The 22,403-nt window shown below is 49.3% G+C and overlaps 1 protein-coding gene across 1 annotated transcript in view; it reads left to right on the top strand.

Annotated features, from left to right (window-relative positions):
• Window positions 1-617: 617 nt before the first annotated feature.
• The window catches only part of LOC142295959 (calpain-2 catalytic subunit-like), a 108,298-nt gene continuing 86,512 nt past the window's right edge, over window positions 618-22,403 (top strand). The window contains exons 1-2 of the mRNA XM_075339098.1: window positions 618-895; window positions 14,288-14,357. Coding sequence (XP_075195213.1) covers window positions 668-895; window positions 14,288-14,357 — 298 coding nt within the window. The 5' untranslated portion in view covers window positions 618-667. The remainder of the gene's footprint in view (window positions 896-14,287; window positions 14,358-22,403) is intronic.

The following is a 22,403-nucleotide window of genomic DNA, read 5'->3' on the forward strand; positions in this document are numbered from 1 at the left end:
GCAGCGACAGGTACGATGTTGTTCCTTGTTCCTGCGGCAGCACACATCGCTGTCTGTGAAGCCGCAGGAGCGAGGAACATCGCCTTACCTGCGTCCCGGCTGCAATGAGGAAGGAAGGAAGTGGGCGGGATGTTTACGTACCGCTCATCTCCGCCCCCCTGCTTCTATTGGCCGCCTGCCGTGTGATGTCGCTGTGACGCCACACGACCCGCCCCCTTAGGAAGGAGGCGGGTCGCCGGCCAGAGCGACGTTGCAGGGAAGGTAAGTGCATGTGAAGCTGCCATAGCGGTAATATTCGCTACGGCAGCTATCACAAGATATCGCAGCTGCGACGGGGGCGGGGACTATCGCGCTCGGCATCGCTACATTGGCATGCGATGTCGTAGTGTGCAAAGTGCCCCTAAGTCATATGCAAAGGATTGTTAAAAATCCACATTTGACGTTTAGGATCGCTACTTCCAATAGATGGCGCTGCGCTAGAGTTTGTCTCCTTTACTGGAGAGATAATTTGAATAATTTATCCCTGTGAGTCATATGTTTATGTTGCGCACACCTTAGATGTTATGTCATTCATATCCTCAGGGTTTTCTTTTGTATAGGACGGTGTATAAATACCTCTGTGTTCAGTCCCTGTAGTCATCCTCTGCAGTACACACAGCTTTACATCATGTCCGGAATTGCCTCTAAGGCTGCGGGTCTTGGCTCCTTCACTAACCCAATAAAATTTTTTGGTCAGGACTATGAGAAACTGAAGGCAGAGTGCCTGGCATCTAAAAATCCATTTGAAGATCCAGAATTTAAAGCTGATCAGTCATCCCTAGGAAAAGAAACGGACGGGCTGGGTCCAGATTCTGAAAAATTAAAGGGAATAGAGGTAAAGTGGAAGAGACCCAAGGTAAGAATCTGTTCAATAATAATAAGTATGAATATTCATTTATAGTAATATATTATTATATTGATATTAATATTTGTTTAAAAAGGATGGCATGAAGAATAATGTTTAGTGATGAGCAATCCCCGGGAATGTCGGGTTGGCCAAACCTGCACAGACCGAAAAAATAACCAGGTTCGGATGCCGATCTTGACACCGAACAACAAACCCATATAACTCAATGGGGAACCCCAAGGTTGGGGCTGTAAATTGGTCATAATAAGGACTAGGGAGCTTCAAAAGGAACCTAAATGGGGGTAAGAGCAGGACAATTGCCCTGCTAACAAATATAGATAGGTAAATTACTTATAGGGCTTCTGTCACCACAGCAATTATGGTTATGTTGCGGGTGGGGAGGACGCTGCGCTCACCCACTGCTCGGGTCCGGCTGCTGCTGCTGCTCGCTCGGTCGGTGGCTCGAGCAGTGGGCCGGATCCCGGGGACTCGAGCGGCGCTCCTCGCCCGTGAGTGAAAGGGGTGGTTTGGTTTAGGGATATTGTCCGTGACGCCACCCACGGTTTGTGGTGAGGTTGGGACACCACCGCTGCTCTGTACGGGGATCCCGGGAGTGTTGACAGGGAGCAGCTGAGATGTTTTCTCCCCTCCGTGGGTATGGGGTTTGGTGGTCCCGGGGCCTGGTGGTGGAGGTCGGAAGGTGGGTTGCGGGGCTTGGCCAAGCGCAGGGTCGCGGGGCAGCGCAGTGCCAGACGGCACGATGGTACTCACTCAGCCAGTAACGCACACGGAGTCTCTAGTGAAACAAACGGCTGGACGGACGAGTCCCACAGACGGCTGCGACGGTCACTCCCGGTAGGTTGGCGGTAACTGTCTCCCCCTGCACCTTTGTTGTGTTTTCGGCCCCGATGGCTTCCCACCGGTAACCCGCTCCCCAGCGGTTGGTTGGCTAAGGGAGCCCCTGTTTGCCCGCAGGCTCTGGCCCTGGAAGCTCTGGCGGTAGCTTTCTCTCCCTCATGGCTTGGACGGTTGCCTTCAATCGGGTCTTTACTGCTGGGAAATCCCGGAGGTTCCCGTCGCTGACGGATTTGACCGGTTTTACGGTGACTCCTAGCCTGGTCGGGGTCCGTAGGCCCTGCCAGATGGTGCTGGCTTCTCTTCGCTCCCCGATCCGGTACCGGCGGGCCACCGCCCGTCCCCGGTCCTTACGGTTGTGCGTCAATCGGCCTCTCCTGCAGATGGTCACCACCGTCTGCCAACCTTGCTGTTTCTATGCCCGGGCCACGTACCCGGACACGGCCAGTCAGCTCCTCTACTACCACTTCCTTGCACTTTGACTTCCCTAACTGAACTGCCCTCCTTTTCCCACCTCCAGGACTGTGAACTCCTCGGTGGGTGGAGCCAACCGCCTGGCTCCGCCCCACCTGGTGTGGACATCAGCCCCTGGAGGGAGGCAACAAGGATTTGTGTCTGACCTTGATGTTCCTAACCGGGGTGTAGGGTGTATTGTTGCAGTACGTTTGACGTCCTGACTTGTCCAGGGTACCACAGTTACATAGCTTGTAAAGGAAAAAACAAAAAATTTTAGCCGTGAGGCCCGAGACCCCACAGAGATGGATTTCATAGATTATCCATAGACCACCAATGTAGAAAGGTCCCTTACACAGCCTGTATTCCCACTTCAGAATGTTTGGCATCTAAAAACTATTTCAAGATGAACAATTTATTGCTGGGATGGAGAAGCAGAGACCCACGGTAAGAATCTGATAAATAATTTATATGAATATTTGTTTATAGAAGATAATAATAATAATAATAATAATAATAATAAATATTATTATTATTATTATTATTATTATTATTATTATTATTATTGTTATTATTATTTTTTTTAATTAATGTTATTTGTTTAAAAAAAGATGGCAGGAACAAAAGTCTTATACAATGCAATATTATCTCAGGTACTTTCACATTACTTTACTAAAGCTTTTTCAATTTCACATTACGCTCCTGGACGGTGCTCTTCTAGTGACAGTATGTTATGCAAAAAAAGAGCTGAGCAGATCAATATATAATGTTGCAATCAAAATTTATTATAAGTGGCGTTGTCATATTAGTCTCCTGGGTGGTCTCACACAATGACACCGCCCACTGGACTCATTGTAAGGAGCAAGGACTGATATCAATAATTCACATCCTATTCTGAAACCTTTCATAGAAAACTATATAGTGACGTTCTCAGCTCTTTCTACTATATAACAGGCTGCTCACAGATAGGGCACCATATTAAATATGAGAGAGACTCTGTGGTGAGATGGGAATTTTTTTCAACAATTCTTTAACTATAGCCTTCTGGTGATGCACAATTTTAGCAGTCTTATCAAATACAGGAAGGCGAGAATGAAAGTTCTCCTTGTAGCATGAGTGAAGAAGGGTGCACAAAGAGTAATCGGCGTTGGCCAAAATGCGTATATCACGAGAGTCATAGAAAAGACAACAGGATGTAAAGTCTGAATGTGTGCCAGACTCCCCACAGGCAAGATGTTACTGTCCTCACCAGAAGGATGACTATCCAGCTCCTGCACCTCCTCTTCAGGCCATCCATGCTGAACAGATGGGATGAAGCTGGTCTGGATAGTACATTCTGCAGCACAGATAACCATTTCCTGTTTTTCCTCTTCATCCTCAGCCTCTTCCTTCTCATTATTACTATATCTGTGCTAGGAAAATGAAATAAGGCTGGGTAATATCTCCCTGTGTATTTTCGTCAGGCTGGGTAATATAATCCTGTGTATTTTTGTCAGGCTAGGTAATATCACCCTGTGTATTTTCATCAGGCTGGGTAATATCTGGAGCACCCCACGTGGTCTGGGGAATACTCGTCACCAGGCTAGTGAAGGGTCAGGGGATGTCACGGGTGGCCCTACCCGGCATCGTGACCCCGAGGAGTCCACAAAAAGGAGATGGATGGATGGGATGATGGGGATGAAAAATGTTGGGAGCAATAGTTGTCTCGTGACGCCACCTGCGGTATGTGGATAGGGATTAGCCAGCGCTGCGGTCCCTGTCCTCTGGGGCAGGTGGTGTTGAAGCTAGGATAGTTCTGCTTCCTACAGGTGAAGCTAGGCCCCAGGGAGGATGATGGAGTTAGTAGTAGCCATATGCGCCAAAGCGCAGGGCAACGGCGACGACAATGAATGGCTGACACAGTAGTTGCAGTTCCAGGTCTTTACTCATTGTCTGTGGGTTGCCCGGGAGGTGCCGGTCTCCGCCGTGATGGGCTCCAGCCGATCCCGGATAAGTTAGAGATGGCCACCGGTGTTTGAAAATGTCCTTCCCCAAGGGATGCCTCTTCAGAAGTGAGGAACCCAGGCTTAGCTTCCCACTCCAAGCCTCAGGTACCGTGAAGAAAAAAAGAAGAAAGTGGTGTCGTGTCACCAGAACTGTAGTCCCGACTTGACTGAAGATTGTGTCCAGGTTGCTCCTACTTCTACTCCAAGTGGTGCCCACCCACCCCCAGGTGGTTGTCCTAGTGACCGGGAAAGTCCCATGCCTCGTGATGGCCACCCCCAGCCTACCCTAATCCAGTCTCCAGTGAGAAGACACCTAAGCTGTATGTAAGGTGAAATGTGGAAACACCGGTGATTAACCCCCCCTCACCTGAGATGAATACTGCACCTTAAGTGAGGTGCAGTACCCTGTGACTGAAGCCTCAGGGGTCCCCCTTCCCCCACAGCAAATTGCAGCACCCCTGGGCTGCAATAAAATAACAATTGTATACTGCATTTTGTTATGCATTAAACAAGTTAACAATCTTCCCTTTATGGGAGGCATTATCAATCAACAGTTTCAAACATTAAACAGTTACCAGTCATCAGTGTGATCAATGCAACAAAACATAAACATTTGCATATGAAAACTTTTACTGTTTCTTGGCTGCTGGTGGTGCCAGTGGGCTGGTCCCAGCCCCCTGGCTCTGGGCACTCAAGGGACATCCCCGAGTAAAGTGTCCAACCTTGTTGCAGCGATGGCAGATTGGCTGCCGTCGGCATCATACCGGTCAGGAATTTGTGGTAGCGGGTTTCTCCCGTGTCGCCGCCAGGTGAGGTCATCAGCACTGGAAGCAAGTGCAATGGTTGCAGGTTGCTGAGTTCCTTGCTTGGATTGCACTGCTTTGGTCAGGGTAGTCATACCTTTGATCAATTTCAGGATCTGGAGCCGCAGTTCATTGATTGAGTCCTCACCCACGGTTTGTACCTTGGCTCCCACCAGCACGGGTGTAGCTGGCACCAACCCCGGTTGCTGAAGCATAGCGCTGCAGTGATCTGGCTCATGCAATGCCCAGATTGCCTGATCTTTAAATTCCTCAAAGCTGAGTTTAAGGTTTTTCATGAACACAATGCGCAGCTGGGTCCGGTGGACATCGGACAGAAGCCCCTCAATGAACTGACTGGCCAGCAGGAGGTTTTCATCTATCACCCCCTCCAGTTCTACCTGTCGGACAGCTCTCATTGCCTCTTGAAGGTTTAAAGTATAGTCCTGTATACTGTCTTGCACCTTTTGCTTGCATCAGTAAAATTGCATCTTTATCTCAGCTGCTGTACAGGTATCGAAAGTTTCCTTGAGTTTATTGAAAATGTCCTTTGCCACTCTTTTATCAGTCTCCAGCTAGGACTAGACTTCTCGACAACTGCCCCAGTCAATTGGCCAATAAGGACGCTGGCTTTCTGGTCCTCCGTCATAGGGTATACCCAGAATAAACTGTATAGTCTTTCCTTGATGTCAGCCAGGTTATATGCCTCTCAGAATACTGGGGTAGCCTGTCAGCCATGTTATATGCCTCTCAGAATACTGGGGTAGCCATGTTGCTCTTTGAGGTATGGTATGGTAAACAATAGCACCAGAGCTGGGGTTAATGCTGCAGCTCCGGCAATAGGGACGGTTTGGTTTCTTACCTCACTGAACATGCTTTAACCAGGGGTCTCCCGCTTTGGTTTAGAGGCACGGGGTCTCCTGCTCGTTTCTGGCAGTGGGGCTCTCCTTCGCGCTCTTTATGGGCTCCACCCACGCTTTCGTGCTCTTTTGGTTCCCGCCCATGATGGCACGCCCTTTCTTTTCCCGCGTGAAATGGTCATGGCAACTGTCTTTTCCAAGAAATATGTTTTACATAGTTCTGTAAAGCGCACAGTACCCGTTGTTGCGGGCACGTTGCTCTTTTCGTGACACCAAGTTGAAGCACCCCACGGGGGCTGGGGAATACTAGTCATCAGGCCAGTGAAGGGTCAGGGGATGTCAGAGGTGGCCCAGCCCGGCATCATGACTCCGAGGTGTCCACATAAAGGAGATGGATGGATGGGATGATGGGGATGAAGGATGTTGGGATGTAGCCCGCACGGGAAAACAGGTCCCTAGAGAAGGAACCCATTTACTCGGCCTGCTAAACCTGCTGGTGAGGGTGCTAGATGTACCTCACCGAACTACACAGAGTCCGCAGCATCAACAGCAATGAGGGGGCCCATAAGTAAAAGAAGGCACGCAGCCAGAATTACTTGGTCCAGGCTGTCAGCAAACGGGCCAGAAAGGGGAGAACGGCAGTTGCTAATTCCCTGGGTGATTCCCACAGTACTACAAGTCAGGGGTCACCCCAAACAAGAAGGGATAGGAAGGCGAGTCAGCAGTCACCCCTGGATCAGCCTAAAGGATACCTGGTTCCACCTGGTTCATCATAGCATCGCCCGAGTTGTCTTACGTTACCATCAGAAAAGTGAGTAAAAGAAAGACTTTTCTGCCTGTGTGTGAGTTCTTCTGCTGTAGTGGCGGTCACCCCTGACCGCAATTACCGAGAGTGGCGTCACGATTAATATAGAAGTTAACCTGACCTACCTGTGGGCAGAAGATTCCCAACACGTGAAGACCCGGTGGCGTCCCTAGAGGTGGAGAGCAGTCCCTGAGGCGACCGCTGCAGGTGAGCGGCTTCACAGAAGCCCCGACCCCTGGGAACACGGCCGGAAGGAAAACCCGGAGGCCAAAATCGAAACTAGCAAGCCGCATCTAGAGGACTGCTCCCTAAAAACCAAAGGGAGGGGTGTACAGTGTAGTACAGGAGTACGAGCAGGTATTCAGCAAACACCCGTTAGATTTCGGAAGGATCAAAGGGGTCCAACACCACATCCCTACTGGTACACATCCAGTCATTAAGGAGAGATATAGGCCGATTCCACCTGCACATAACCTGTGTGCCAAAGACATGTTGAGGAACATGAAAGAAGCAGGGGTTATCCGTGATAGTTGTAGTCCCTGGGCAGCTCCGTTGGTCCTGGTAAAGAAGAAGGACGGCGCCATGAGAATGTGTGTGGATTACCAGAAGATCAACCAGATAACTCATAAGGATGCGTACCTTCTTCCTCGCATTGAAGAATCGTTGGCCGCACTGAAGACAGCTAATTATTCTCTACCCTTGACCTTACCAATGGCTATTGGCAGGTGTCGGTTGCGGAAGAAGACCGTGAGAAAACTGCTTTCGCTACCCCGATGGGCCTCTGCGAGTTCAACAGCATGCCCTTTGGGTTGTGTAACGCTCCAGGAACCTTCCAGAGGCTGATGGAGTGCTGCTTGGGACACCGCAACTTCGAGACAGTTCTGCTGTACCTGGATGACGTCATTGTCTACTCCAAGACATACGAAACACATCTGGAGCACCTTGCTGAGGTATTTGAAGCTCTCTCTAAATACGGGATGAAACTGAAGCCCTCCAAGTGCCATGTGCTGAAACCTAAAGTACAGTACCTCGGGCACGTGGTGAGTGCTGAAGGCGTAGCGCCGGACCCACAGAAAGTTACAGCCATTCAGAACTGGCCATGGCATACCACGATCAAAGAGGTGAGGCAGTTCCTAGGTCTGGTGGGTTATTACCGTCGCTTCATTAAGGGCTATACCAAAATGGCCGTTCCCATGCAAGACCTCATGGTGGGACAAACCAAGAATTGCCAGAGCCCGAGTCTCCCGTTTACTTGGGGCAAAAAGCAAGAAGGGTCTTTCCAGCAGCTGAAGTTGGTTCTGAATGGAGACGAGATCTTAGCCTACCCCAACTATGGCCTCCCGTTCATTCTATACACAGATGCCAGTAACAAAGGCCTGGGAGCCATCCTGTCTCAGATGCAAGATGGCAAAGAGAAGGTGATTGCCTACGGAAGCCTACGCAAGCAGGAAGCTCTGACCTGAAAATTAGAGCTCTTTCAAGCTGGAGTTCCTGGCACTCGTCTGGGCGATAACCGAGAGGTTTAAGCATTACCTGGCTTCTGCAAGATTCACTGCCTATACGGACAACAACCCTCTAACTCACCTGGACATGGCGAAGCTTGGTGCCCTGGAACAGCGCTGGGTGGCTCAACTAGCAAATTTTGACTTTACCATCAAGTACAGGCCCATTCGTAAAAACACCAATGCAGATGCGCTGTCTCGAATGCCGCACTCACTTGATGGGGGAGTGGATGAAGACGAGTTGGAAGAACTTGAGTTGCCTGCGTTCCATCAACTTGATAGAGAGAGAGAAACCAGGCCGTATAGTGGCCAACAGGAGGCAGCCTTCAATCCTTTGCCCCACCATGGGTGGCAGGAAGCTCAGGACAAAGACCCTGCAGTCCAGTTAATCAAGATGTTAATCTCATGGGCCCACAATAGGATGGGGCCCGATGCCCCCGCAGAATAACAGCGGCTGTGGAGAGAAAGGGACCGGTTGTACTTGCATCAGGGCAAATTGTACTGAGAGCTGACTAATCCTCAGACGCATGAGAAGGTCTGCCAGATCTTAAGGTGGCTTTACACGCTACGAGATCGCTAAAGCGATCTCGTTGGGGTCACGGAATTTGTGACGCACATCCGGCCGCTTTAGCGATGTCGTTGTGTGTGACACCTATGAGCGATTTTGAATCGTCGCAAAAACGTTCAAAATCGCTCATCGGTGACATGCCCCCCTCTTCCCAATTATCGTTGCTGCTGCAGTAACGATGTTGTTTGTCGTTCCTGCGGCAGGACACATTGCTATGTGTGACGCCGCTAGAACGACAAACATCTCCTTATCTGCATCCACCGGAAAAGGAGGAAGGAAGGAGGTGAGCGGCATGTTCCGGCTGCTCATCTCCGCCCCTCCGCTTCTATTGGGCGGCGGTTTAGTGACGCTGCTGTGACGTCGCTGTGAGGCTGAACGAACCGCCCCTTAGAAAGGAGGCGGTTCGCCGGTCACAGCGACGTCGCAGAGCAGGTATGTGCATGTGACGCTGCCGTAGTGATAATGTTCGCTACGGCATGGATGACCACATATCGTGCCACCAACGGGGGCGGGTGCTATCGCACGCGACATCAGTAGCCGATGCTAGCGATGTCGCAGCGTGTAAAGCGGCCTTTAGTCCCGCAAGCGTATGTGTCCGTGGTCCTGAAAGCTTACCATGATGGAACTGGCCACTTCGGTTTGAAGAAGTTAGAGATGCTGCTGAGAGAATGCTTTTACTGGATTGGGATGAGAGAATCTATTGAGGCATGGTGCCAGGATTGTGGTCCCTGTGTGCTAAGAAGAAAAGATGGAACCAGCCAGAAAGCCCCGTTGCAGTCAATTGTCACTCACCAGCCACTGGAACTTGTCGCTTTAGACCACATCAAGCTCACACCAAGCCGTAGTGGCTATAGCTATGTCCTCACCATCGTAGAGCACTGCTCTAGATTCATGGTAGTGGTACACGTCAAGGATCAATGGCTCGCACTGCAGCCAGGGTCTTCCAAGCATACTTCTGCCAGCCGCATGGCTACCTGGAGAGGGTGCTCACCGACCAAGGCCCTGCCTTTGAGGCGGAAAACTTTCAGGAGTTCTGCAACCTGTACAGGTGCAAGAAGATCCGTACCACCCCGTATCATGCCCAGACCAACGGGATGTGCGAGAAGATGAACTACTTGGTCCTCAACTTTCTCAAGACCTTACTCCTCGAAGAGCGGAACTTGTGGCCTGAGAAACCACCTGATCTGGTGGACATGTACAATAACATCCCCTGCAGCTCCACTAAATGCACTCCGGCATATCTAATGAGGGCGAGACCCGGAAGACTGCCAGTGGATCTGGAGTTGGATGTAGAAGTACCTGAAACAATCCCGTCGACTGTCGACTGGAACACCAAGCGTCGGAGGCAGTACCGACAGATCCAAGAATATGTGGAGGGAAACTTGCACCAGAGCAGAGAGAAACAAGAGCAGCGTTTCAATAGATGAGCCCAGGCTGCCCCCTTCGAACCGGGAGATGTGGTACTGAAAAGGAAGAGAAGACTGCACAAGCCAGATGATCAGTGGGAAAGGACCCCGTATGTTATCCAACCCACCGGTTGGGAAGGTCAGAAAACGTACCTTGTCAGTCATGACCAAGAGAAGACTATGGCCACTGTCTCCAGAGACCACCTGAAGAAGTGTCCAGAACCACTGAAGATGGTGGAGAAGGTTCCCATTCCCACTCCGGGCATGGAGAGGAAGAAAGAGGTGATCCACACTATTATGGGTGACTTTCCAGCTGATTGGCCTATGCAGAATGGAGTGGTGATTGTTCCTGTTATAATGTTCCCACAACCCGTGGAAGATACAGAGCCAGAGCAGTCTATCAGCGATATACCAACACAAGCGCCCAGGGATGCACCTACACCACGCCCCCGTAGATCCTTACCGGCTATACCTGACAGTAGGGGAGAGGGACCCGTAATTCACTCTCCTCCAACAGTCCTAAGTGAGAGTGGAGGGCTAAGAAGGTCCACACGCCCTAACTTAGGTCAGCCACCACTCCGGTTCCGAGAAACCATAGTTTAGTGAATGGTGCCTGCTTGCTGTGTAAATAGTGTGTGAATGCATTTTAATCAACCAAATACTTCACCTGATTAGGAAGATTGTTAAGGTAGCGGTTCCCGGCTACCCCAGTTAACCCCACGTTGAAAAGTTTTACAGTTTAAAGGACCATGGCTCAGGACTGGCGAGCCAACCCAAAAACTATTGGGCTTTGTAAATAATTCCGGCTACCCATCTCGCTCACGGCAGCCACTGGAGAGGCAGATTGGAGGAGGGGCCTGCAGTAGAGTCGGCCGAGGCCCAATTACTACAAAGACCGGTTACTAACCTCCAGGCCAGGGGTTCCCGGACTTGGGAACCCGTGACAAGGACTGCTGGGTAATGAACTTTTTACCCGTCCCATGTGGGCGTCACCCAGACCCGTTCCTGAACTTGGGCAAAGGGGTGTGCACCAGTGCTTAGTGGTGGCACCAGGGAACAGGTTGTTTGGGTGGGAGAAACGAGATGGTGGGCCGGTCCGTCCCGTTCCATTTATATGTGCAACGTTTAAGATATGTGCCTCCCGTAAGGGAAGAAATTGTAAAACGTTTAGTATACTTGTATTCCTGTTTTCTACTTTTTTCTAGTTCCTGTTAAAATAAATGGTGGTGGTCGGACAGCACGCGGATCGTCTGTATTCAACCAAGGGGGACTGTGATGCCCTGGAAAACCAGGTAGTCACACAGTTTAGGCCCCCGCACAACACCCATCCCACACGGGGTTAAAGCAGCCGACCTGAAATCCTAGTCACCCCCCTAAGGGAAGTACAGACACACCAGTGGGTGGGACCAGGCGGTTGGGGAACGCCCACCTAGGGGTCTGCAGAGCCCGGGGAGGGAAAAAAGTCAGTTCAAGTTAGAGTTAAGTGGAGTTGAGTAGAGTGGAGTGAGGTGCTAGCTGACAGGCATCGGGGTTGAAGCCCTGACGTTCTGGCTAGGTGGCAGACGGTAGTCAAGGTCTGCAGGAGACGGAAAGACGGCTGCCGAAGATCCGGGGTGGACCAGAACAGGGTTGGAGCCCGCCGGTCCCGACACCGGAGAACCGACCCAGAAACCATGTGCATAGAGGGGGTACTCGGACCCTGAAGCCAGGACCGGCACAGACGGCCTGGTTAATTCACCGTTTGAGGGCAGGATTATAGGTCCCAACCTAAGTCCCGAAAAGTAGACAACCACCCACCGAAAGGGATAGGGCAACCTCCAGGGCCCGTATATCCCAAGGTGAGCGTCAGATGGGCAAGGCTCCCAACCAAAGGACCGGGAGCGGACTCCCGTGTTTCAAGCCGGGAAGTCCTACCTACAACACACTAAGTGCAGAGGAGAGAGACTTTGACTACCAACCCGGGTGTGGGAACAGATACACCCATCTGCGGCAGTCGGCCACCATCCCCTTGGTTTACCACAGGACTTGTGTGCTTTATTTGACCGTGAGTAACACCCCCGGCCTGGCCGGGTGCACCGGCCCCTGCAGTCACCAACCCTTAGCACAGAGACACTGGGCCCCGGGAAATGCAACCCAACCCACGGAGGGGTTAACATCCAGCTGCCAGCCCAACATCCCCAGGAGATCCGCAACGGCAGCGGTGGTGCTACATCTCACCACACACCGTGGGTGGCGTCACAGACAGTTTACAACCAATCCCGTACAAATACGTCCCCTCTTTCATTCAGAGTGTCCGCGCGACCCCCGGGTCCGGAGGACCCCTTGAGCCGTACTGTAGATCCGGATCTGAGCAGCGCTGGCTGCTGGGACGGGGGCGGCACAATATCCCTACTCCATCAGTTTGCCCTACACTAAATGCTGCTAACATCGGTAATATTAGATAATAGAATATATTTTTAGGTATCAACAGCAGACTGTAAGGGGTGCTTTACACGCTGCGACATCACTAAAGCGATGTTGTTGGGGTCACGGAATTTGTGACGCACATCCGGCCGCGTTAGCGATGTCGTCGCGTGACACCTATGAGCGATTTTGAATCGTCGCAAAAACATTCAAAATCGCTCATCGGTGACATGCCCCCCTATTCTCGATTATCGTTGCTGCTGCAGCACACATCGCTATGTGTGACACCGCAGGTACGAGGAACCTCACCTTACCTGCGGCCGCCAGCAATGAGGAAGGAAGGAGGTGGTCAGGATGTTCGTCCCGCTCATCACCGCCCCTCCACTTCTATTGGGTGGCGATTCAGTGACGCTGCAGTGACGTTGCTGTAACGCTGAACGAACCGCCCCCTTAGAAAGGAGGCGGTTCGCCGGTCACAGCGACGTCGCAGAACAGGTAAGTCCGTGTGACGGGTCCGCGCGATTTTGTGCGCCACGGGCAGCGAATTTCCCGTGACACACAAACGATGGGGGCGGGTGTGCATGCTAGCGATATTGGTCACGATATTGCAGCGTGTAAAGCGGCCTTAAGGCTAGAATCCCTGCCTGCAGGCCTGTGATACACTATCCCTACTCGAGAAGCTCAGTTGACGATATTTGAAGCTCAGAACAGTATTATTGGAGAATAGAATACATTTTTTAGGTATCAGCAGCACAGTCTGTAAGGCTAGAGTCCTTGCTACAGGCCTCTAATAAACTACCCCTACTTCAGCAGTTTGCCCTACACTAAATGCAGCTAAGAGCAGCATTAGAGAATAGATTTTTTAGGTATCAGTAGCACAGTCTGTAAGGCTAGAATCCCTGCCTATAGGCCTTCAATACATTATTCCTACTCCAACAGCTTGCCCTATACTAAATGCAGCCAAGAGCATTACTATTAGAGAATAAAATAGATTTTTTAGGAATCAGCAGCATGGTTTGTAAGACTAGAATCCCTGTCTACGGACCGCTAATACACCATCCCTACTCCAGCAACTTGCCCCACACTAAATGCAGATAAGAGCGGTATTATTAGGTAATATACAGTAAAAGATTTTTTAGGTATTAGCAGCATGGACTGTAAGGTTAGAATCCCTGCCTAAAGGTATGTAATACGCTATCCCTACTCCAGCAGCTTGCCCTATACTAAATGCAGCTATGAGAGGTATTAGTATAAAATAGAATATATTTCAATTAGCCTGAAAAAGACTGTTGGTTTAATGTTGCACCAGAGGTACTGTCACGCTATAACACACAGTCCCTTCTCCAGCAGATCCTCTCCCTATACTATTTCCAGGTGTAGCACGGTAAGCGTGGAATCACTTATTTAGATCCGATGATGCTATGCTGACCAATCATAGTAATGACAGCAGCGTACAGGTACAGCATTACCATAATTGGCAGGAAATCCCTGCATGTTTAGAGGCTGAAAAATGCCACAAAACATGCGGGACGGAGACTCGAGCATGGCGCTTGACTACAAAACTACTCAAGTATCGAGTGTCTCAAGCAGCCTGATGTTTGATCGAGTGCCAAGCAATGCCGTGCACGCTCGCCTACCACTGGTGACCAGGTCTTATTGGCTGTATTTGGCAATTATTCTAAATTATATCTTGAGAAAAATATAGTCACTTGGCTAGATAAATTGTGACAAAATACATAAATAAATACATGTTTAATTTTGCAGGATATAGTGAAGGATCCCAAATTTATTGTAGGAGGGACAGAGCTTGATGATGTCTGTCAGCAGTACTTAGGTGAGTGGAACTAAAATGTTATGAAATATGAAAAGCTCAAGATGTTATTGAAGTATAAGATATATTGGGCAAAACTATACACACGTATGCGGCCGATCCCTTTCCCTGTCACTATCTTGTCACTGAAGCCAAAACAGAGACTTTAATCCAGCAGTTCTCTAGAGACATGTGTCACCTATTCACAGAATCCCACCTGACCATCGTCCATCCGCTGCTGGGACCACCATCAATCACAATTAATCTATAATGAGAATAAAAATGGATATATTCCATGTTCGTCTATGTAATATCACAGGCCCCAGCATTTTAGATTAACGTTCATTTGATTTATCTCATTCTTTTTTTATTCAATATTGCTTTGTTTTTGATTTAAACATTTGTTGTTCAGTATCCTTATCACCATATCTGATTATATTCGTGCTTCCCAGCCCATGTCCCTGCTTTTACTGTTTTTCTCTTTAATAATGAATGTTTATCTCACTTTCCCTAAATTGTCATATACTTTGTTGTTTGGTATTATCTATTCACTTCTTACTTGGTCTCTGTTACGGGGGGCTGTCTGATAATAAAACCTAAAGGAGTATCAGACAGTCAGGGTCCACCGTGCAAAGACTCTGCTGCAGACTATGGCAGAGTGGTGCAATACCTCTGTTAAACTCACAGAGGAATATCATTAGTAAAAAAGGCAATTCCTCCCTTACTTGGAGGGTGTGTGGAATGGTCTCTGTTAATAATCACAGAGACAAAGGCAGTGAGTGTGAAATGGCACCTACCTAGGTCCGTTCCTCTAGTGGTGCCAGGAGACGGACAGCAGCGTAAGCCGCACAAAGCTCCTACCTGCGTTCGCTCCACTAGTGTGCGAGGACACGAACCACTAGATATGGCACCTGCCTAGGTCCGCTCTTCTAGTGGTGCAAAAGAGACGAACAGCAGCGTAAGCCGCACAAAGCTCCTACCTGCGTTCGCTCCACTAGTGTGCGAGGACACGAACCACTAGATATGGCACATGCCTAGGTCCGCTCTTCTAGTGGTGCAGAAGAGACGGACAGCAGCGTAAGCCGCACAAAGCTCCTACCTCTGTTCGCTCCCCTAGTGTGCGAGGATACGAACAACTGCCAGACGCAGTATAAGGAACGTTACCCTAGCGGCAACGTCCACCTACGAGTAGAATCACAAGGCCCAGCCGGACCATGTGCCTCAGGCACCTGCCTATGTCCGCTCCCCTAAGAGGTAAGGATATGCACTGCAGACGAAGCTGTAAGGTATAAGAACGCTACCCTGCCGGTAGCGCTCACCTAGCATAGACAGAGAGATGCCTAGAGGAACGTGCACAAAGCGTCTACTCTCATGCATGAACCAAGAGGACTGAGCGCCGTGCGGCGTGCGTCAGGGTCTTATATAGACTCTGCCTCATCCAAGAGGGAGGACACCAGAGCCAATCCGCTGCCAGAATGACAGGAATGACGTCACGCTGGCCTATCACCGAGCAAAGCGTCACAAGCACATGACCAGCGACCAATCGGCATAGAAGGTGTCAGAGACATGTGACCACGTGTCACAAGCACATGACCAGTGGCCAATCGGCATAGAAGGTGTCAGAGACATGTGACCTCGTGTCAGCGATGATGTCACCCGCACATGTGCAATGGCTCCAAGATAGGACTTAGTCTCCAGCGCTTGCACATGTGCAGTAGCAAGAAATCTGGACATAGTCTCCAGTGCTCGCACATGTGCAGTAGCAAGAAATCTGGACATAGACTCCAGTGCCACAGCAACCGTAACAGTCTCCTTTACTTATTTGTGATTCGTGATGTCAGTGTGTAAACTTGTATTGCTCTTATTTTAACATGCGATGTTTATTTTATTAGATTCCTATTTTATATTGCATACCACCTTTAGTTAGCATTATATATATTATATACTTTTATCTTTAGCTATCTGTAGTATCCGGCATTGCCCGGGATAGTAATTGTCTCTCTGTCTCTCTCCCAGTCTCTGTCTGTCTCCCTCTCTGTCTGTCTTACTATGTCTCTCTCACTATCTCTTTTCCTGTCTGTCTCTCTTTCTCTTTGTCTGTCTGTGTCTCTCTCTTTCCCTGTCTGTGTGTCTCTTTCCCTGTCTGTCTCTTTCCCTGACTGTCTCTTTCCTTGTCTATCTCTGTCTGTCTCTTTTCTTGTCTCTCTCTTTCCCTTTCTATCTCTTTCTCTGTCTGTCTTTCTCGGTCTCTCTCACTATCTCTTTTCCTGTCTGTCTCTCTTTCTCTTTGTCTGTCTGTGTCTCTCTCTTTCCCTGTCTGTGTGTCTCTTTCAATGTCTGTCTCTTTCCCTGTCTGTCTCTTTCCTTGTCTATCTCTGTCTGTCTCTTTTCTTGTCTCTCTCTTTCCCTTTCTATCTCTTTCTCTGTTTGTCTTTCTCGGTCTCTCTCACTATCTCTTTTCCTGTCTGTCTCTCTTTCTCTTTGTCTGTCTGTGTCTCTCTCTTTCCCTGTCTGTGTGTCTCTTTCAATGTCTGTCTCTTTCCCTGTCTGTCTCTTTCCTTGTCTATCTCTGTCTGTCTCTTTTCTTGTCTCTCTCTTTCCCTTTCTGTCTCTTTCTCTGTCTGTTTTTCTCGGTCTCTCACACTATCTCTTTTTCTGTCTGTCTCTCTTTCTCTTTCTCTGTCTGTCTCTTTCTCTGTCTGTCTCTCTCTATCTTTTTCCCTGTCTGTCTCTCTCTATTTTCCTGTCTGTATCTCTCTTTATCTCTTTGTGACGCCCTGGCAAAACCAGGTAGTCACACAGAATAGGCCCTCGCATAACACTTTCCCTCACAGGGTTACACCTAGCCAACCAAACCCTAGTCACCCCCCCAGGGTAGGAAAGGCACACCAGTGGGCGGTACCAGGCGGATGGAGAACGCCCACTTAGGGGTCTAGAGAACCCGGGGCGGGAAAAAGCAGTAGTTAAGTTAAGTTGAGAGGACTTGAAAGTGGGAGTTCAAGGTTGAAGGTGGAGGTGAAGTGGAGAGTCAGAAAGGAAAGGCATCAGGGTTGAAGTCCCGGCGTACTGGCTAGGTGGCAGACGGTGGTCCGTGTCTGTCAGGAGATGGGAAGACGGCTGCCGGAGATCCGAGGTGGACCGGGACAGGGTTGGAGCCCGCCGGTACCGATACCGGAGAACCGACCTGGAAACCGTGCACAGAGGGGGTACTTGGACCCTGAGGCCAGGACCGGAACCAACAGCCTAGCTAATTAACCAATTGAGGGCAGGATTATAGGTCCTGTCCCAACCAAAGTCCCAAAAGCAGACAACCACCCACTGCGGGGGATAGGGCATCCACCAGGGCCCGGTAGATCCCAAGGGTCAGCGTCAGTGGGCAAGGATCCTAACAAAAGGACTGGGAGCGGACTCCCGTGTTTCACACCATGAAGTCCACCACATCAAACACAGTGCAGAGAAAAGTGACAAAGACCATCAGCCCGGGTGTGGGACGAGATACACCCGGCCATGGCGGCAGGCCACCAGCACCTTGGTTTACCATTGGACTTGTGTGATTCATTCAATCGTGAGTAAACTAACATCCCCCGGTCTGACTGGGTGCGCTGGCCCCTGCAGTCACCATCCTCAGCATAGAAACACTGGGCCCCGGGGCATCCAACCCTACCCACGGAGGGGTTAACAGCCAACTGCCATCCCATCGCCCCCGGGTACCCCACAACAGCAGCGGTGGTGCCACATTTCACCACACACCGTTTGTGGCGACACAGACAGTTTACGGCAAATCCCGTACAAATACGTCCCCTTTTATTTGAAGTGTCCGCGCGACCCCCGGGTCTGGTAGAATCCCTTGAGCCACACTGCGGATCCGGATCTGAGCAGCCTGGCTGCTGTCAGGGCGGCACATCTTTCCCTGTCTGTCTCTCTTCCCCATGTCTGTCTCTCTATCTATTTCCCTGTCTGTATCTCTCTTTATCTCTGTATCTTTGTCTGTCTCTTTGTCTGCTTCTGCCTATATTTCTCTTTCCCTGTCTGTCTCTCTCTTTCCCTGTCTGTGTGTCTCTTTCCCTGTCTGTCTCTTTCCTTGTCTATCTCTGTCTCTTTTCTTGTCTGTCTCTTTCCCTGTCTGTCTCTTTCCCTGTCTGTCTCTTTCCCTGTCTGTCTCTTTCCCTGTCTGTCTCTTTGCCTGTCTGTCTCTTTTCCTGTCTCTGTTTGTGTGTCTGTCTCTCTCTGTCTCTTTCCCTGGCTGCATTGTGACATGCCAACATTCTTCTGAAGTTCTGGCTGCATTGTGGCTTCCAGCTCCATTGACTTTAATGGAGGCAGGTTTTTTGGTGAATAACTGTAAAGAGTGGGGTTACAATTTCCCCCCAAAACATAGTCTATGACATTCCCTGAAGCAGCACAAGAGAGAAAAAGCTACTGCACATAGAACAGATGCACACCAATCTATTTAAATGAGACAGACACCTTTATTATGTACCAAAAACAAATATCAAAAACACTTAAAATGTGTACAACAGACAAAGAAAAAAAGGGGGGGGGTCCGTTCACCCTGAGAAACCCCAATCATGACATGTAAGGTAAGACAACAATAATGATCACCATGATATGTATCCCTGTGCCAACATGCAATGTAGAGTATAAGGGGTTGGAAAACAGCAAGCTGAAACCCAAATACTGATCAGGCAGTGTCCCATCAGTAAACCAAAATGAGGAGGGAGAAAAAAATGATGTGAACTTGTATGCATCAAAAAACACAATTGTATGAAAACTCTCAATTATACTGATACACCAAAGATAATGGAATAAGGGTTAAAGATGTAGCCACACAGGGCGCAGCCATGCGGAGTATCACAGAGGGGAAACCTGTTATGTATATTAAGCATGGAACACACTAGTGGGTATAGGTGGCACCCTGGCAGCTGATGGCGAACAACATGTCGAGAACATGCACAGGGAGTAATAACAGAGCTATAAATGGCTGCAATACCACATAGATAAGTGCACACAAGTGCATGGAGAATATCACAATTGTATGGATGGCATATAAAGATTACAAGTATATCACTTATACAAAGACTCACAGGGATGAAAAAACTGTATTGTAAATAAACCTGAAGCACTGAAAGGTATAAATAACCTCCTGACAGCTAATGCTAAAAGCCCCGTGCCCAAAACGGCAGCACAAAAAATAATGCAGAGCTATAGGTAGCTACAATACCATATGGGAAACAGAAGCAAGCGGTACTGTGGGTCACAGGGATACAACCCAAAGGTCTGAAGGCAGGCACAGGTGGGGTGGATGAAAAATGCTCAGTGTGAGCGGGCCGACGCGTATCGCCACCTGAGCGGCTTCCTCATTGAGAGGGACGTGTGGCGCCCCTGAGGCTTCCGCCGCCACAGGACATTGCACCCCATCCAGCGGTGTGATGTCCCATTCTGGGTAAGGAAAGGAGTGAACGCCGGTCCCCAGGCAAATCTACACAACACCCATTGTTAGGTACACACTGGGACCAGGGATAGTGGCAGCAACCCTCCCATGCTGCATGCTGGGAGGGGCCGTAAGACCCATCCCTTCTCCTATAGGGTACAGCTTAGCAACTGGGAGGTGGGAGGAGCCGTCAGGGAGCAGACAGAGATAGGAAGGTCAAGTGTAGTTAGTTGAAGTGAGGAGTTGAAGAGAGAGGGGAGAAGGAGGAGGAGGTCTGCAGGAGGCAGACGTGAAAGAGAAGAAGGAAAGAAAAGCTCTAGTCAGGCAGGAGCTAAGAAAAGAAAGTGACGCTTCCTGGTGAAGATCCTGGGACTCAGAGGGTCCAGGTGACACCAAGCAGGGAACGAAGGGATTCCAGGGCCACGGATAGCTGTAGAGCTGTGGTGGCCTGTTCCACAGGAACATCGGTGGAGGGATCAAGGTGCAACAGGGGACGGTCCCTAGAAACAAAAGGAGCGAAAAATCATCTCCAACAGTGAAAACCGAGGCCCAGGGAAAGTTGCAAACTCCCCGGGCCACAGCCCACAGCAGAACCTCTAGAAAGGGGGCAAGTAACCGACAGGCGAGCTCCCAGCCTGGAGGCTGTAGTGGAGGCCGAGCAGGTTCATCCTAAAAGAGCTAGGCTTAAGGAGACAGCTGAAGACAGAGACACTTTAGAGAGAAGGGTACCGGCTTTCATTCCAGAAATTACCCAGAAACGGCGGAGGTCCCTGACAGTGGGTTCCAGCAGTCCAGAGGCACCAGTGTGCACCTACCAGGATGTATGAGTAAACAACTTGAAACTGCACCCTTGGTGTTGCCTCTGTTATTTAATCTGCATAGACTTCCACTACACCATAGACTCTCACGAGCACCAACTGTGCCCCGGGGCACCGCTCCACCTGTGGGGAGCAGTACCATCATTGCTGCCGTTCCAACACCCCGGAGGCCTCATACAGCAGCGGCGGCTTAATAGCCGAAAACCACAGGTGGCGTCACGACAAATATAAACTTTATTTACCCCAATTCACCAGCCATTTTAACTGACACCCACCAGGGCCACGGAGCCGGGCCCCGCCACCACTGACGACCCCCGGACTAGTCCGGCCCGGCACTGGATATTTAAACAAAGACCCTAAAGGTCACCTCCCGATGAAGCGGAAGCGAAACACGTGTTGAGGTGCAGGGCAGCGTGTACAGCAGGGTGATCAAACGGGAGTCATCGGCATTCATTGTAAGGGTCTTTGTTTAAATATGCGACTTTGAAACTATCTTCATTCATTGTTGTGATCTTCTCTAATGGGATACAATGTTATCTTGGTGTCAGCCGACTAATTTACATGCACAATGCCTAATCTAATTTGTCTCTAATCTGTGCTATGCAGCTGAACAAATTGGGCTACTACACATATTACTGCTGATGGCTCTCTCTATATTTCTTGCTAATGTATCACAATGATACAATGATACAATTTCAGCCATTTAGCAGTTTATGTGTGGCTTATATTCTATGGTATACTCTTATCATTATTGCTATCACAGAGTTAACCCCCTATTAACCCTGTAAATGTCGGTAATACAACTATGTGAGACTTTTAGTGGCTAGGCTTACTATTGATACTATTTGCAACAACTATAGAATTAAGCCGTTGCCTCACCCACAACAATGGGATGTAAAGTTACCTCTGTGATAGCTGATTAAAATCGATATGCATATGCCTCATATAAAAAATCACCGTTAATTATTGCTGTGTAGATAAATAATTGGACTGACATGTATATTGTTGATAGTAGTTTTTTGCATAATATCTGTTATTATATTACAATGATGTAAAGATACCATTTTCTGCTATCAGCGATAGTTTGTACTGCACAGTACATTCCCATCATTATTATCGCAGTTTTAACCACCGCATTAACCCTGTAATTGTCGATGTTACAATTATATGAGATCCTCAGTGGCCAGGCGTACTATACTGAGATTATTTATAACAAATATATGACTAAGCCATTGCCCACTTTGACTACCCCCCTTCCTTGCTCTTCTATCAATTATATTGATCATACAATTGTATATATGCATAACTTTGATATGTACCGCTGCCCTGTCTATTGTGCGTGTGTGCACTGTTTTTAATTCACTTATTTGCACCCTTCTGTGTGTTCCTGTGTCGTATTGCTCTACAAATAAAATAAAACATTTTGTATTTTTGCAAAAAAACTTTCTTGGCACATTGCCGTTATTTTCTAAACGTGTTAACAGAGTCAGTTTTGGTTTAATTACTGTATATGGTGACTGCTGAAAAATTATAGATTGCTCTTGATATGGATCAGTGTATTCTTTTGTGGTTAATAAAGAGCAAGAATGTACCTGATTGTAAACGGAGCGGTGCCGGCCGTGATGGGCTGGGCGCCAGTCTGGCGCCAGATGCTGGTGCAGCCTCCGGCCCCGCCTCCAAAAGGGGAAAGGGTGCAGCCGAGTGGCGTGGTCGAGCACCCGAGCAGTGCAGCAGCGAGTGTTCCCCAGGCCGGTAGCATGGCGGAGAAGCCACAGAAGAGTGCACCGGGAACCAGGGGAATGGACCCTGATCTGAGAGAGA

The sequence above is a fragment of the Anomaloglossus baeobatrachus genome, chromosome 3, assembly GCF_048569485.1.
Source record: "Anomaloglossus baeobatrachus isolate aAnoBae1 chromosome 3, aAnoBae1.hap1, whole genome shotgun sequence".
NCBI lineage: Eukaryota > Metazoa > Chordata > Amphibia > Anura > Aromobatidae > Anomaloglossus > Anomaloglossus baeobatrachus.